General features: G+C 43.1%; 2 protein-coding genes and 1 long non-coding RNA gene across 6 annotated transcripts in view; 2 read left to right on the top strand and 1 right to left on the bottom strand.

Moving 5' to 3' along the window:
• The first annotated feature begins 284 nt into the window (after nt 1-284).
• On the top strand, nt 285-11,758 carry Hcf (Host cell factor). Of its 3 annotated transcripts, none has more exons than XM_043427532.1 (8): nt 285-1,864; nt 2,732-3,439; nt 3,780-3,925; nt 4,030-7,026; nt 7,161-7,385; nt 7,484-7,868; nt 7,977-8,077; nt 10,195-11,758. In XM_043427532.1, exons 1-8 carry the CDS (start codon nt 1,705-1,707, stop codon nt 10,198-10,200), a joined length of 4,728 nt encoding a protein of 1,575 aa, XP_043283467.1. In that variant the 5' UTR covers nt 285-1,704; the 3' UTR covers nt 10,201-11,758. The 3 variants fall into 3 exon arrangements, with proteins under 3 accessions (XP_043283467.1, XP_043283466.1, XP_043283465.1); XM_043427531.1 differs by having other exon boundaries at nt 286-1,864; nt 7,977-8,081; XM_043427530.1 differs by having other exon boundaries at nt 286-1,864; nt 7,977-8,094.
• On the bottom strand, nt 11,548-12,804 carry LOC122415422 (uncharacterized). Its single transcript, XR_006261920.1, has 2 exons — nt 12,416-12,804; nt 11,548-12,032 (listed from the first exon to the last, which is right to left on the bottom strand). It is a non-coding gene; the product is annotated as an uncharacterized lncRNA (long non-coding RNA).
• The window catches only part of CRMP (Collapsin Response Mediator Protein), a 30,465-nt gene continuing 27,859 nt past the window's right edge, over nt 12,786-15,391 (top strand). For both annotated transcript variants that reach the window (XM_043427543.1, XM_043427542.1), the window contains exons 1-2: nt 12,786-13,097; nt 13,309-13,504. In XM_043427543.1, the coding sequence (XP_043283478.1) occupies nt 13,466-13,504 (39 nt within the window). In that variant the 5' untranslated portion in view covers nt 12,786-13,097; nt 13,309-13,465. The remainder of the gene's footprint in view (nt 13,098-13,308; nt 13,505-15,391) is intronic.

Below are 15,391 nucleotides of genomic sequence, written 5' to 3'. Positions count from 1 at the left end.
ACTTACTACATTTGCGATATTTTTAGGTTATCTTCGTTTTTCCATATGGTTTACGAGGAAAAATTATTTTCATTATTTTATAACATTTGAGGCACAAAAGACGACGTTCAATTGTTCTGTTTTTTTGTTTCGATGTCAAAGTCGTGATATTTTCAAGGATGCAGCTCGACAATTGCTGACATTGGATAAAAAAAGTGTGAATATTATACGAGAATGATGAGCATAAATTTGGGTCAAAAATTATTTGTTCAGTGTGTTTCGTTGAACAAAACATACTCGGAGAATTGAAGTCGAAGCAAAGCTTGCTCTGCTTGCTTGGCTGCAAAAAAATTCCTGAAAAAAAAACGAAAACAAAAGACGGTTGGCATCACTGTGTGTTTGTTACCGTCGTGAAAAGTTGTGTGTGCAATGGTGGATGGGATTAGTGGAGGCCGCTTGTGCGTGCCGTCAAACTGCTGATAGCAAAAGAGACATTCATTGCATTAGTAGAAGAAATAAATCTGCATTATCGTCAAACGCGAAAGGTGAAGTATATCGGTGAAAAGTTTGTTGAGCGTCATTTGAGGAAAGAACAAATAAAAGAAATCAAGCCCCGCGCAAAAAAGAGCATCGACGTATCAATATATTTTTTTTCTCTTTTTTTTCATTTTTGACGCGACTTTCCATATATTGGAATAAAGAAGAATTTTAATTTGTCGCGGAGGCGCGTGCGTGTGTTCCGTGAAATTTGGCGGAATCGTGTTTTGGCCGGAATTCGGCAAGCTTTTTTTTCATGAGGGAAATGTAACCACGAAACAAAAATAATAGAGAAACAGCCGGTTCGGTAATAATAATAATAACCGTGCGAGGGAGTGGGGCGAATGGTTGTGCAACGTGAAAAATTGTATTTTTGTCCGTACTATTGGCGCTCTTTGAAAAACGGCCGTGAAGAAGCGCCCTGAAAAAAAAGGAAAGAGGAAAAAAGAAAAAACCGTGGGGCCCCCTCAGTGCCGTAAAAATCGGGCGTGTAAATAACACGACGAGGACAGCCGAAGAAGAGAGATACGGCGTAAAGCGACTCGCTTCAGTGTGTACGTCACGGACTGTGAATTTACTTGGCTGTGCGCGCATGTGTGAGTGTGTGTCGGTTGCCGACGTTTGGACTGCTGCCTGCTGCTGCTGCCGTGCGCGGGGTTGTGCTTCAACAGAGAGAAAAACCCGCCGGGTTTTCTTTTTTTAATTTCTTCGAAATACACCGACGTGATAGAGAAATTCAACGAAGTCTCTAATTCCGCCTTTTCCCTTCGTTCTCCTCAAGCCCGCAAAGTTTTCGGGCGATTTCCCAATCATAAAAGACCACTCGGAATTTGTTAAGAAGGTTAGAGTTTTGCGGGTGTGAGAAAAAACGTTATATACAAGTTGACACAGTTGAAGTTAGTTTTCGAAAGTGACAAGTATTGTTGGTTTTAACGTGCAATTATTGAATGCGTTAATGGTTCGTGAATAATCGCGTTTTATAAGTAGAAAAGGACGCCGAAGTTGAGGACGCTGAGATAAAAAAGGAGAAAAAAGAAATCACTACGCCAGAAGCGCGTTTATCGGTGTAGTTACATTTTCAGAAAGTTGAATCTTGCTCGCAGGGTAAATACGCGAAGTGGCGTGTACGTGCGTGCGTGTAAGTGTGCGCGTGTAGATGGTAAAAAAATGATGTGATCGACGGTCATCATGGCGGCACCCATGTTAAAGTGGAAACGGATCACAAATCCAACCGGGCCCCAGCCAAGACCCCGTCATGGACACAGGGCAGTCGCCATTAAAGATCTCATGGTCGTTTTTGGCGGTGGCAACGAGGGTATAGTTGATGAGCTACATGTTTATAATACAGGTAAATATTTTTCTTCTTTTTTTACTCTTCCACCAAACTTTCGTTGTGCGTCCTTTTTCGCGGCCCATATCAACGTCTCTCTCTCTCTCTCTCCCTCTCTACATACACGGTTGTTCCCGCGATCCAATATGGCCGCACGCGTTGACATGACGGTCACCGGCCGGATCTCTTCCTATTTTCTCTATTTTTCAACCCAATTCTCCGCTACACATCGTTCTCTTCTCTAAAAATAAAAAGTCCAGTTTGAATTTTATGCGACCCTTCTCTCGTTTTAACATCTGAAAAAATTGGCATCCAATCTCCTTGTGTCTTGACATTTTTCCCTGTTTATACGCGCGGGAGCGGCCATTGTTGCACGTTTGCCCCCTACCACCGCCTTCAACGCGCACCCGCGCGCCGCTTTTCCCGTCATTCCACGTTCGCGCTTCTACTCTCTCTCTCTCCCCCTCAATATAGCGCCATCTTCTACTCTTCTTTTTTCTCACAATGTCGCCAACTTCACGGTGCAGTTGATCGCGCATGCGTTATTATTTCAAGCGGAAATTTAGAATCCTGATGCAATATTTTTACTCGTAGTACGGAACAAACATTCGTTATCTCTCAATATCAATATTTCCTGAAATTATTTTTTCAATACGAATGAGTTCTCAAAATTAACGGTTTGTTTGGAATCTCAAGATTAATATATCATTGAATCCTTCGAAACTTTTTCATTAACGATTTTTTTATTATTGAAAATTCAACTCGCGCATTCTACAAAAGTAAAACTTTGAAAACGAGTGAAGCTTCAACCTCATCCGTTAAATACACGATTCTTTAAGGAGATCCTCCACGAATTTTTTATTGAGCAAATAACGACTGTTCCAGCGACGAACCAATGGTTTGTCCCGTTAACAAAGGGCGACATACCGCCCGGCTGCGCAGCCTATGGCTTTGTGGTGGATGGTACGAGGATCCTGGTGTTCGGGGGTATGGTTGAGTATGGAAAGTACTCGAATGAGTTATACGAGCTCCAAGCGAGTCGTTGGGAATGGAAGAGATTGAAGCCGAAGCATCCCAAGCACGAGCAGCCTCCTTGTCCGAGACTCGGTCACAGTTTCACGCTGATCGGAAACAAAGTTTTCCTGTTTGGTGGACTCGCCAATGACAGCGAAGATCCTAAGAACAATATACCGAGGTACTTAAATGATTTGTACACCCTGGAATTATTGCCAAATGGTGCAACCGCTTGGGAAGTGCCACAAACGCACGGTCACGCGCCTCCGCCGCGAGAATCCCACACCGGAGTCGCCTACACCGATCGTGTCACTGGAAAATCATGCCTTGTTATTTACGGCGGTATGAGCGGCAGTCGTCTCGGGGATCTCTGGTTTCTCGATGTCGATTCCATGACATGGAACAAACCGATTGTTCATGGCCCTACACCTTTGCCACGCTCGCTCCATACCGCCACTCTCATCGGTCATCGTATGTATGTCTTTGGAGGATGGGTCCCTCTCGTCGTCGATGATGTCAAGGTCGCGACCCACGAGAAAGAGTGGAAATGTACGAGCACTCTGGCATGCTTGAATTTAGGTAAGTTTCAATACGTTGGAAAATATTTCAAGTTAGTCGAATATCTTATTATTCGTAAAAATTGAGTTAATACACTTTTGCTGTTGTACTTTATCTTTGTGTCGTCCCATGATTGAGCGGACGGAGCTTAAGAGTTAACGGGTTCTGGTCTCCTTCAAAGATTGGAGAGTCATTTTTGACAAAGAAACACATTAACGTCCGTATTCTCCATCGTTAATTGAAGTTCGAGCTCAGTCATGGAATTACGTCACACAGAATTGGAATAATGAAAAATTGAGAATGTCATTGAATGAGTGATCGAATGAATGACAAAAAATGCTCCATGAATATTTATTTACAGAAACACTGACTTGGGAACAGTTGACGGTAGATTCTCTGGAAGAGAACGTACCGCGAGCACGTGCGGGTCACTGCGCGGTAGGAGTGCACAGTAGATTGTACGTGTGGTCGGGTCGAGATGGTTATCGCAAAGCATGGAACAACCAGGTTAGGGTCAGTTTGTTTCACGCCGAAGGAAGATCGACGGAGGTGATCGATCGATTGTTTTCTCGGAATCGAAAACTAAAGTTTCTTAATGTTAAATTTTTCAGGTATGTTGCAAAGATTTGTGGTATCTAGAGGTGAGTAAGCCTCCGGCGCCGTCGAGGGTGCAGCTGGTGCGAGCGTCGACGCATTCGTTGGAGGTCAGCTGGACTGCGACGCCCTCGGCTCAGTACTATATTCTGCAAATACAAAAATACGACATGCCACCGGCAACGAGTGCGTTCCCGGTAGCGGCCCCGCCGCCGACGACCACGCCAGCGTTGACGCCGGCAACGCCGCCGACGATTCCGGTATGTTCACCGCCGGTGACAACGGCAGCGGCAACTCCGATGATCCCAGCGGTTGTGACACCGGTGCGTCCTACGGTTCCTCAAGCTGCGCCGATTCGCGTGCAAACGCCGGTCCAAATGCCGCCGGTATCTAAGCCGATTTCGTCGCCTGTAGTCGCTAAGCCCGCGAGCCCCATGACACCCCGAGGGAATCTCATAAGAATCCGTTCGCCTCTGGTAACATCAGCCTCGATCGTTGCTTCGCCAGTACCGGCGTCGACAATCGCTGCTACTACGATCGAGCAGCCGACAGTTGTAAACCCCGCGACGACCGTCAGCCAATCACCATCCGCGATGTCCGGCATCGCTGCACTTGCTGCGGCCGCTGCAGCCACTCCGAAGATCAGTATGAATAACATACCGATGATTTCACAAGCCGGAACGAACACCATAAGAATGAAGAGCGTGCAGCCGGGCCAGCAGATTCGTTTCGCTGCGCCTGGGGCAACGGTTCTACGAACCGCATCTCCGCAACAGAGTAAACAAATAATTCTGCAGAAACCCGGACAAAATATAACTGGACAGCCGCAGATAGTTCATTTGGTTAAAACGACCCAAGGCATGATGGCTACGGTGCCTAAAATGAGCTTGATTCCTGGAAAAAATGTTCAAGGCGCTGGAGGCAAAGCTCCCAACCAAGGACCGACGATTTTACGACTCGTTAATCCGAACACAGTTGCCGGACTTAAAACTTTGACCACCGTTAAAACTTCAGGGCTCGTGGCGATGAGCAAAGGTCAAAGTATAGCTGGAAAACAAACAATTATGATCACGAAACCCGGAGGCAACGGGGGACTTGTCGGTCGGACGAATCAAATAATCGTTGTAACTACGGGCTCGGGTTTACGAGCCGTTCAGGCTGTCACTACGTCACAGGCCGGCGCCGGACAAGCTGGAAATCTTACGACTCCGGTTAACGTTCTTCCCCTATCGGCAGCCAATCACGTGACGAATCAGCAAGGTGTGAAGATGATCGTCGTCTCCTCGGGTGCTATGGTGGGTGGAACTTCCGGTAAACCGATTACAATCACGGTTCCGGGTCAGGGCGGCGTACCGAAGACGGTTACGATCGCGACTAAAGGCGGACAGCAGACGATCTTCAATCCTGGAAAAAGTCAAATCGTCACGATGCCTCAGATACAGAAAGGACAAGACCCTCTAGCAGCCGGAAAACCTGTTACCCTCCAAATGTCCGGAGGCTTGGGAGCTAAAACCGTGACTCTGATGCCAACGAGCAGTTCGATCGTCACGACCTCCGCGGATTCGATCGACACGACCAAAATGATGTTCGTTCCACAAAAACAGCCTTCAGCTTCGTTAGCCTCGACCTCCGATGGCCCAGCAACGACGGATGCTGCTCTCGCCGCTTTGGCTGCCGAAGCTGGCCTCATCGATCCCGTCCAAGAGCCTTCGGGCGGTTTGTCTTTCATGGTCGCTGACGACGTAGCTGGTGACGAAAAAACTGACGACAGTTGTAACGGCAACGAAGCCTCGGTGACCGCCGCCCTCGTCTCACAATTGACGGCCGGAGAGCCGATGCAAGTCGACGGCGAAGGGAACTTTGTCATTCCCCAGGTCGACGGCCCTTGTGATTTGCTTTCCTCCGACGACGAGGACGCCGGGGCTCCCGAAACGACCACGCAATCGGAGGCTGCTCTGGAATCTCTTAACGAAGATTCCCAAGAGATGGAGCAAGATCCCGCGCCTGTCGCGAGCACGGAAGAGCCGCAAGAGTCTTCGACAGACCCCACCGACGAGCCCGAGCCACCAAAGCCTTCGGAAAGCGAAGAAACCCAAGCACCGAAGATCGAAGAGGCCTCGAGTCAAGAAACCGCGGAATCGGAGCCTGCCACGCAACCAGAAACGCAATCGAGCGAAATCACGACGGAAAGTACCAGCGAACCGGAGCCCCCGAGCGAAGGCGACATGCAAATCATCAGCGATCCGCCGTCGGCTGATAATTCCGTCAAATCGGAAGCTACTCAGCCGGTCGTTGATCCGATAGCCGAAAGGATGGCAGAAATAGTGACGAAGGACGAGAAATCCGAGGAGAAATCCGACGGTGAAGAAAACCAGAGTAATACGATCGTCGCTGCGGACCTGCCTCCTCTCCACGAGAAATCCGACGCCGAAGCTCTCCTCGACGCCCTCGAGGATCAGACTTTCGAACCTGCCGACGAGGAAATGCCGGCTGAAAAAGACAATATTAAAAAAGAAAATTCACCCGGGGCTCTCCCTCCCGAGTCCATTAAACTCGAAGCCCCCGAGCCAATGATCACTGAACCATCGCCACCAATCGTCCCACAAGCAACCATCACACCAATCATTGCTCCACCAACGACCAACGCACCGAAAATTCCTTCGATTCCTGTTGCGCCCCCAACCACAGTCCCCACTGTAATCCCTACTTTGTTGTCACCGAGACAGATTAAATCTGATCCCCGAGACGAGCCCATGGAGGATGATAAACCTCTCGACGAATCCATGTCCTCCGTTACAAATGGCAATTCTAACGCTGATCAAGAATTGGAAGCGTTGCACAAAGCTATACAACGGGAAGCTAAAGATGATCTTCCAATCAAAAAGGAACCGCTCAAGCAAGAAAAGGAAAACGAACCGCGCCCCGAAGCCGGTGATGATTCAACCGCTTTGACTACTCTTGCTACCGCGGCCCTCGGCTCAGCCGAACAACCCGTCAAAGTCAAAACCGAGCTCGTAAGTCTTCTTCATTTCAATTCCTCAACTGTTTATTTCCATTTTAATTCAGTAATTTGAATCTCTACAAAACATTTAACTCGTGCTAATGAAAAATCATTTAACAAGAACTTTCAATTTGTGTTTCAATCTAGACCGACGACGAGAAAAAAGATATAGATTGGTACGACGTCGGCGTAATAAAAGGCACGACGTGTACGGTTCAACATTACTATCTTCCTGGTGACGAGCCACTCGACATGTCTCAAGCTCCCGGAGATATATTCAAGGGCAGAACAAAGATTCCTCTGGAATCTGGAACAGCCTACAAATTTAGGGTTGCAGCTGTAAATAGTTGTGGTCAAAGTGCATGGAGCGAGGTGAGTTGATCACTTTATTTTATAATGAATTTTCATTCGCTATCAATTCAATTGAAATGATCGATGACGTTTGAAATTGTTTTTACTCGTTTTCGTAGGTATCCGCATTCAAAACGTGTCTGCCAGGATTCCCGGGCGCTCCGAGCGCAATAAAAATATCAAAGTCTGCGGAAGGGGCCCAATTGTCTTGGGAACCACCGCCAAGTCATTTGGGTCCAATTCTCGAGTACTCCGTCTATCTCGCGGTTCGTAGCGCGAGTGCTGTTCCCAACAGCACCGGCGAAGCGACGACAGTCGCAACGACCCCGACTCAGTTAGCCTTCATCAGGGTTTACTGCGGTCCTACTAATGCCTGCTCCGTGCCCAATAGTTCACTCAGCGCTGCGCATATGGACGTCACTACTAAACCCGCTATCATTTTTAGAATAGCAGCACGTAACGACAAAGGATATGGACCAGCCACTCAAGTCAGGTGGTTACAAGGTGCGTGTTTTGTCCCGAGTTTTTTATTTTTATATTCGTTCTTGTTGAATTTGTACAGACGCAGAGTAACTTTGAACAATTTTTCACGAATCATTTTCATTTTTCCAGATCCAACGACAGCAGTGAAAAGTAATCCTCAAGTTAAGCGACCAGTAAACGACGCCCGCTCGCAGGCAAACTCCCCTCAAAAAAGAGTTAAGCCCGAAATGGCAGGTGACAATTTTTCGTGAGTTATTTCCTAACGTGAATCCAAACCAATCCCAATTTCAACCAAATGAAGCATCAAAAAGGAGTAATAAAAAGATAAGGAGAAAAGCGAAAGTTGAAAAAAAAATTCCTCCCGAGCCCTCGATCAGCGCTAAACTTATAATTTTATTTCCGCTGGTACACACACGCCTAAACAACGTTGAAAGCGAGTTAACGATTCGATGAATTGTATTCCTCCGTGCGACCAAGCTCGCTAGGGACTTTGTGTAAAAATGAATAACAAAACAACACGATTAAAAAATGGCTAATAAATGTAGCGAAGGTGAATTAATAACGAAAAACGAGTGAATTTTTCAAAGAATTTATATTGCTTTCTACAGACGTTACGAAACATATCGCAAAAATACACATTGAGTTAGTTCGTTGATTATTCACGCGCGATTGCCAATCGAACTTTTTGAAACTGTGAGAAGAATTTTCATTTTCTGTCTTCATGTCCACGGCGAATAAAATTTAAATCGCAGTGCAAAAAGCTAATTTTGTAAATACGCGTGTGAAAAATCAAATTTGCGATGAAAGTGGGCACGCGAAAAATTCAAAAGCATAATAAACCGGGGAGGTAGCTCGGAATAATGGTATTTTTGTAAGAGTAGTCGAACTCAACTTTTGGGATACGACATCGAGGAGTCGTTATTGGTTTGATTTTAATTACCAAACACGAAATCTACACAAAGAAAGAAACGAATAAATGGGAGAGAAGAGAATAAGTTTCTGTGCTCATATATGAGCTCGATCATTTTCGTGAGACACTTTGAAGTCGAGAATTTAAAGCTCCGTTTTAATATCTTGGGAATTGAATCGTGTCTCACGACTCGGGCAAACACGGTGCTAACAATCTTGTCTCGATATCTCTCGAAATCTCGATTGAAACCCGAAATCTTTATTTTCTTAAACTGCCAGAATGTGAATAAAAGAGGAGAAAATAACACAATTGGTAAGGGGGAACGTAAATTTTTGTCGAAAACAATAAACACGCACGTATTGCAAATTGTTATTTTTGTAATTAGTCCGTATTGGAATAATTTTTCCACCTTTATCGTTTTGAGTTCTCTCAATTCGGTCTTCCATAATTGAGTGAAAAAATATGGAGAAAAAAAACTTCAACACCAATTTACATTTCCAACGTTGAATCGTTAGTCTCTTCCAATTCAATCGATTTTTTGTATAAAAACCTACAAATCTTAACTTTCACACACACAGGATAGACGTTACAAGTTGCACGAATTATAACGAGAGCACTTTTTCCCCTTCACCGCATTAGTGTACCGTCTCCGTACTTGATAGTCATCGAGCCTTCAAAATTTACGAACAATAAGTGAAAACATCCAATCTTTCCTTGCGGTATGAAAAATGGCCCTAAGAGCTGTCTATCGCCGATGTATAGTGGAACAAAAAATCAAAGTGCCTAGGATATAGAGATGAATATAACTGAACGTGCTTTTTTCGTTTCACATTATCACTGATTAATGGGGAAAAGAAATGAAACATTTTTTTATCTCACTTCACTCGAACCTGAGAAAGTACGACTTTTATTTCCTTCTTCGAGTCATCGTAACGACTTTTCACACGTTTGTAAAATTTCTTACAGACAATGAGTCCAATCTCGTTGAGATGATAATTTATTGATGAAAAATAAGTGAATTGACGTCGAAAGATTCATCATATTGACTATGATTTCGAATGATCATTTTTCCGTGACAAACTTTGTTTTCTTCTGGTTAAAAATCAATGATTCTCAGGCATTTTGGAAATAACAGTCGTACCTGAAACCATCGATAAACAGATCCCGAAAACTGATCCTGTAGAGTTACGAAAACGCGCAGAAATAAAAGATTTGTGTGTTTTTTAAATAGTATTTTTGCGATACGCGCAGCACCCCCCTGACACAATAAAGAGAAAAAAAACTCAAAATTCGAAAATAATGGCTCTGTGGCCGAGAGTGAGAGAGAAAGAGAGAGAAGGAGGAAAAAGAAAATATTTGAAAGAAACCCTTCGAGTGAAACTTCTTGAGTATCGTTGCAACGAATGTCCGTAAATAAATAATTTGTGTTGTCTTTAGATGTGAAACGTCATTGAGTGATCCCTCGTAATCGACTGGGCGTTTTGTTGCCCTCCGCGTTGCGGATTAGCGACGAAAACTTGACGAAACTTGGTGTGGAAGGACACGATATTGTGAAAACGTGTTTCGAGGAGCGAGGAATCCGGGCGCGGACAGAAGGAAGCTGTGAATTTGTAGATTTGTCGAGACAGGGATGGCGATTTGACGGTCCTAGAATTCCCTGTGTAACGCTGTACGTGCTAGAGTCGAAATGCCTCCAATTTTTTCTTCCGAGTTCCTTTCACGTGCTACGAAAGAAGGGGAGGGGGGGGGGGGGGAATAAACTGGAGGTATTTCGTAGCTCGAAGCACCGGAAATTGTACATAGGTGAGCGTGTGAGACACGTGCATCGTCGAAAGTGATAGATTACCGTTCATTTTGTCCTTTTTTTTTAAAAACCATATTTTTCCGTTTTCAAAATCTGTGTCTGGTTTCTGTATAAAACGAGAAAAGCAGAAATATCTAAGGGACAAGAAGCTGGAGGAGAAAAGCTGGCGGCGTTACGAGAGCCCACTAAAAATCCATAAAGAGCCATGAAAGAAAGCACGTTCGTGTGGCTCGAGTTTGTGAAAATGCCAGAATGAGAGGAAAAAACAAAAGTGAAGAAAATGGACATGCAAAAGCGCCGCCGAACACGATTTTTGACAATGAACCAGGACATTGTATATCTGTGAAGTATCTGTAATAGTAAAAAAGAAAAAAACAAACAAAAACTATTGGTACGAACGAGAATAATGATTAAGAGTTATTGATACGTGACGAGCGTTTGAGGTGATGATTCAAGTGAAACAAAAAATAAGAAACGAAATACTGACGAATTAAAAGAGCGAAAGAGAGAGAGAGAGAGAGAAAGAGAGCTAGTGAAGTAATGAGAGATAAAAAAAGAAAGAAAGAAAAATGAATAATAATAAATAAGAATAATAATTAATGCGATCGGTCAAACGAAGAAGATATCTCAAACGAATATTAAATTTTATGATATATTTTATTTTTGTTTAAAATAGTAGACAGGATTATTCAATTGGTATATAAAAGAAGAAAAAAAAACACAAATAAAAGTAAAAAAAAAAAAGAAAAGAAATTATAGAACAGCAAAGAGTCGTGAAATAGCACGTGGGGTCGTTTGATTATTCAAACTTTTGGCTGTTCTTTTGCTTGGTTATTCTTCTATCATTTATTATCTCGTATCGAATCATTTAAAAGTATATATATATATATACAACACACACACATTATATATATCGTCTATTCTTATTTACCACTTTCGATAAAGGAATTATGAATAATTTAAGTAAAGCTAACCTCCCCCCTCTCTCATAAAGAAAAACATCCCACCCTTTTACCCTTATGAAATAAAAAAATGGATCGAAACTTCGAATATAAGAGCATTTCATCTCTCATTTAAGTTACAGTGTGTCACCGCTATACTTTTCTCAATGAATTATTCAAAATATTAATTCTCTTCGATGGTACAGTGTTAAGTATATATATATTATATAATAAAGAAAACAAAATAAATGTCAAATTTTTGATGTCATATTTATTAGACGATTTGCTCGTTTTGTCCCAATCTTCAGCCGACTTTGCAAACTCGATTAGAACGCCTTTTTTCACTCGGCCTTTGTGCACTGCCGATGGGAATTGTGGTCTCGTATTACGCCTCAACGGATACTTCTCTGTGGAGCGTGACTTTTTTTATTCTCAATCACGTTCATCGTGTAATCTTCACCGGTTAAACACACCCGGCGAATCGTTACTGTGATCTTCCGTAATTTCTTCACTTCAACGTTTCCGGTAAGCTAATCAGGTTTCGGTCAATTTAGTCATTGGAGTTTAACGCAACGAGCGTTGGGCTCGTTCGAGTCATTTTTGGTAGCAATCGAATGACACGGTTCAGACTCGAAACTCGAGGAGAGTTTAAACTTTTACGAGCCAAAAATAAATGAAATGATCACTTTTTGGATTTTTTTTTTTCAGTGCAAATCTCACGAATTTCATTCGAAAAAGATGGTGGAAAAAATTCTAAGGGTAAAATATTTACAAGAAGTATTGCAACAAAGTGTGAAGGAAAAAAAATTAAATTTAGTGCTCAATTATTGCAAGCATGTTGTTTGGAATAAAAGGTTAAAAATAGCTACGAAGAATCGAAATGAAAGGATGTCACATTGCTGAATATTCCTACCTCGGGTTTTCGAGAATAACGAACTGCAAAACGATTGCGTCAGTAATGAAAAGCGATGAAAACCGTCAATAAGTACCACGGAAATGTCAATTCATCATTATAATTGTGAAAGTTTCCACCCAATTGAGAAAGACTTGGAGAAAGTAATTGAATAAACTTGTACAAGTGGACTAATAAATTTGATTCTTCTTTATATCGATCGATTTCTTTTTTCTTATTGCAGGTTGTCCACCGACTGCTCAGCAGAAAACGTTTGACTTTTTTTGGCAAGCGCAGCAAAAATCCCCCGCTGTTAAATCGCACCTGAGGGGGAGTCTCCGCGCGAGCAGAAGAACGAGCGAGCGACGAAGAGAAGAATAAGATGAGCAGAAAGATCGCACACACATGACTGAGTGGATTCTCCCCTAGCTGAAAAATTCGGAGCGATCTTCGTGGCTGTTTGGACGTCGTAGAACAGAGGGAGAGAGACGCAGCGAGAGGGAGATAGAAAAAGAGAGTAGCGGAGGAATAAGGCAACGTGAAAACGGTAGAGGGGGCAGGCGTCGGCACGGGATGAGGAGCAAACGACGCTACTGCGCGAAGCGAGTTTGCGACATCAGTCGATCGCAGGCAACTCACCGACAGGCGCGCAAGCTTGAGAGCTTTTTTATAGCTGATTCTTCTCTATACACGAAGAATACGAGTAAGTTAAAGAAAGAAAGAAAGAAAAGCAGGCCAGTGTTGAGGGTGTCGAGAGACAATTTTGCCTGCAGGAACAAAAGTTCGCTAATTTCAAAATAAGCTCTAAATAAAGTCATACGAGAATCGAAACTTTGCCGGAAGAAACGAATTTCGCGCGTGTATTTTTTCCACACTCTTTTCCTTTGGCTAACCAGTGTTTCTATTTGATTCAGTTGAAAGAACACATCGCGCGGTGTGGTCCAGACTCGAGAAGAAAAACCTAATCGACGCGAAGTCACACGACGAGAATAGAAAACGAGTTAAACTTTCGGTGGCGAGAGGAACTTCGGGAAACGTACCGGCGATCGACACGCCAATTTCGCCGAGAAGATGAGCACTCCCGTGAAGAAAGTACCGATCCATCTGCAGGTGAGCCAAAAAGAGGGAACACGAGATGCAACCATCGAGCCATTTGGGCGTATTATGAACTTGTTGTTTTTATGCCGGCTTCGAGCACAGTGCTTTGTCAACAGCCGAAGAACGCCCTTTTCCACCTGAGATACCGGTCGCTCACGGCTATTTAACGCTCTTTACACCTCCCAACTGATAATCGATCCTCGACTCTATGCTTTTTTAGAAAAAACACACGCGCAATAACGCTCCGCGAATAGGCAGTTACGTAATCTTTTTAACTGTGCGTCTGTATGCGTTTTTTAATGAATAATGACAGCTGAACGAGTTAAGTACGCTGAACGAGTTAAGGCGTAGGATTTGCCTCAATTTCACGAGTTTTTACAGAAAGCTTTAGCTCGCACTTTCAATGACGTTTTTCTATTTATTCGAATAACTGTTTCCATTCATTTTGCTTATAACCAGGAAAATATCGTTAGGATGGTAAAATTTGTTTGAATTTTTTAGTGCTGTGCAAGTCTAACTTTTTGGAGTAAAATGAGAAACGATCGAATTTCTTATCCGAGCGAATTTCAATCAAGATTATAATTGTCGGAGCGAATTCTCCCTCTCCCAACTTCGATTACCGAGAAATGAAAGAAATTATCCGAAAAAGTAGATAAAATAATCGATTCTTATCAAGCGGAGAAATTGGAGTATTCTGGATTTAAAAAATTCTCGTGTTATCTGACAAAATTGTACGCGACCTCAGGTTGCTTATCGAGTAAAAAAAGAGAGAAATTTGCGTGGCTCCGTCGATTTAATCTTTCAATTTGATTCGAGCACTCGACGCGAGTACGAGCGAAAAGTTTTAATCGTATTAATGAAAACGCGTTCTGTGAATGTTAAGAGGGATTGTGTAATGTCATCGAAGCACGCGTTTCAACGCTCACTGCTATCGTAATTGCACTCGTAGATGATGCTCGCGCATATAAATACTTCCGAGCACATTTTTAAATCCTTAATCTGTAATATCATGACGAATCGCGGAATCGCACGAAGAGCTACGAGAATCACCGTTTTCAGAGACGGTACAGAGACGATGCTGCGGGTATAACAGGTGCAGGCGAAACAAGAAGCATACACTAACGCTCAAAAGTTTCACAAACCTCTCAGCTCCTCTCACAACGGGAAAAAATCATTTTCTTCATCTCAACGAATTCCACAACGAAAATCGTCATTGCACAATCACGAGCTTCAAATTCATCAATAAAAAAGGCGATTTTTTTCCCTTTTCAATTATTATTCAATAACAGCAAAGTTTAGAAAACATAAGAAAATGATTCAGTCGTCCACCTCATGAATAATTCAGTCCAAGATTAAAAATAGAATTCACAATTATTGTTTCCTCCCATAAAAGCTGTTTGGCAAATTTTTGTTGTTTGCACGTTCCAATTACGTGTCATCTGTATGCGGGTCCCTGTCAGAAACTCTCGTTACAGAGAACGTGTATAACAATCAAGGATTTTGGTCCCATCGTGTAAACATTAAGTAAAAATTAATGTAGAATAGAAGCTTGGAAACTTTTGAGAGGCAGTGTCTATAGATTTTGTATATGGCAGTTCTAGTGGACGGTAATAGGAATCCACTTGAAACTCGTTCGTCGGTCTTATCAAAAAAAAAAAAAAATCCAAGTACCCGGTGAGTGGCCACCGGCTGAAGACCACCGACCTGCCAACCGCGTAACAATCTGTAATACCAGTGTAGGATTTTGTAATCGTATATCTCGTATCTCTCGGCCGTGAAGAATCGTAGCTCATCGATATTATTTACAGGCCAAGCCTCTTTTTCTCTCCTTCATTCGCTGCTTAATCATTTTTCTTCTTTATTTATTCGTTTAAGCTTTTCAATTTGTTATTCTCGCAC

Source organism: Venturia canescens, chromosome 8 (assembly GCF_019457755.1).
Source record: "Venturia canescens isolate UGA chromosome 8, ASM1945775v1, whole genome shotgun sequence".
Classification (NCBI taxonomy): domain Eukaryota; kingdom Metazoa; phylum Arthropoda; class Insecta; order Hymenoptera; family Ichneumonidae; genus Venturia; species Venturia canescens.
This window is presented reverse-complemented; position numbering and strand designations above follow the sequence as displayed.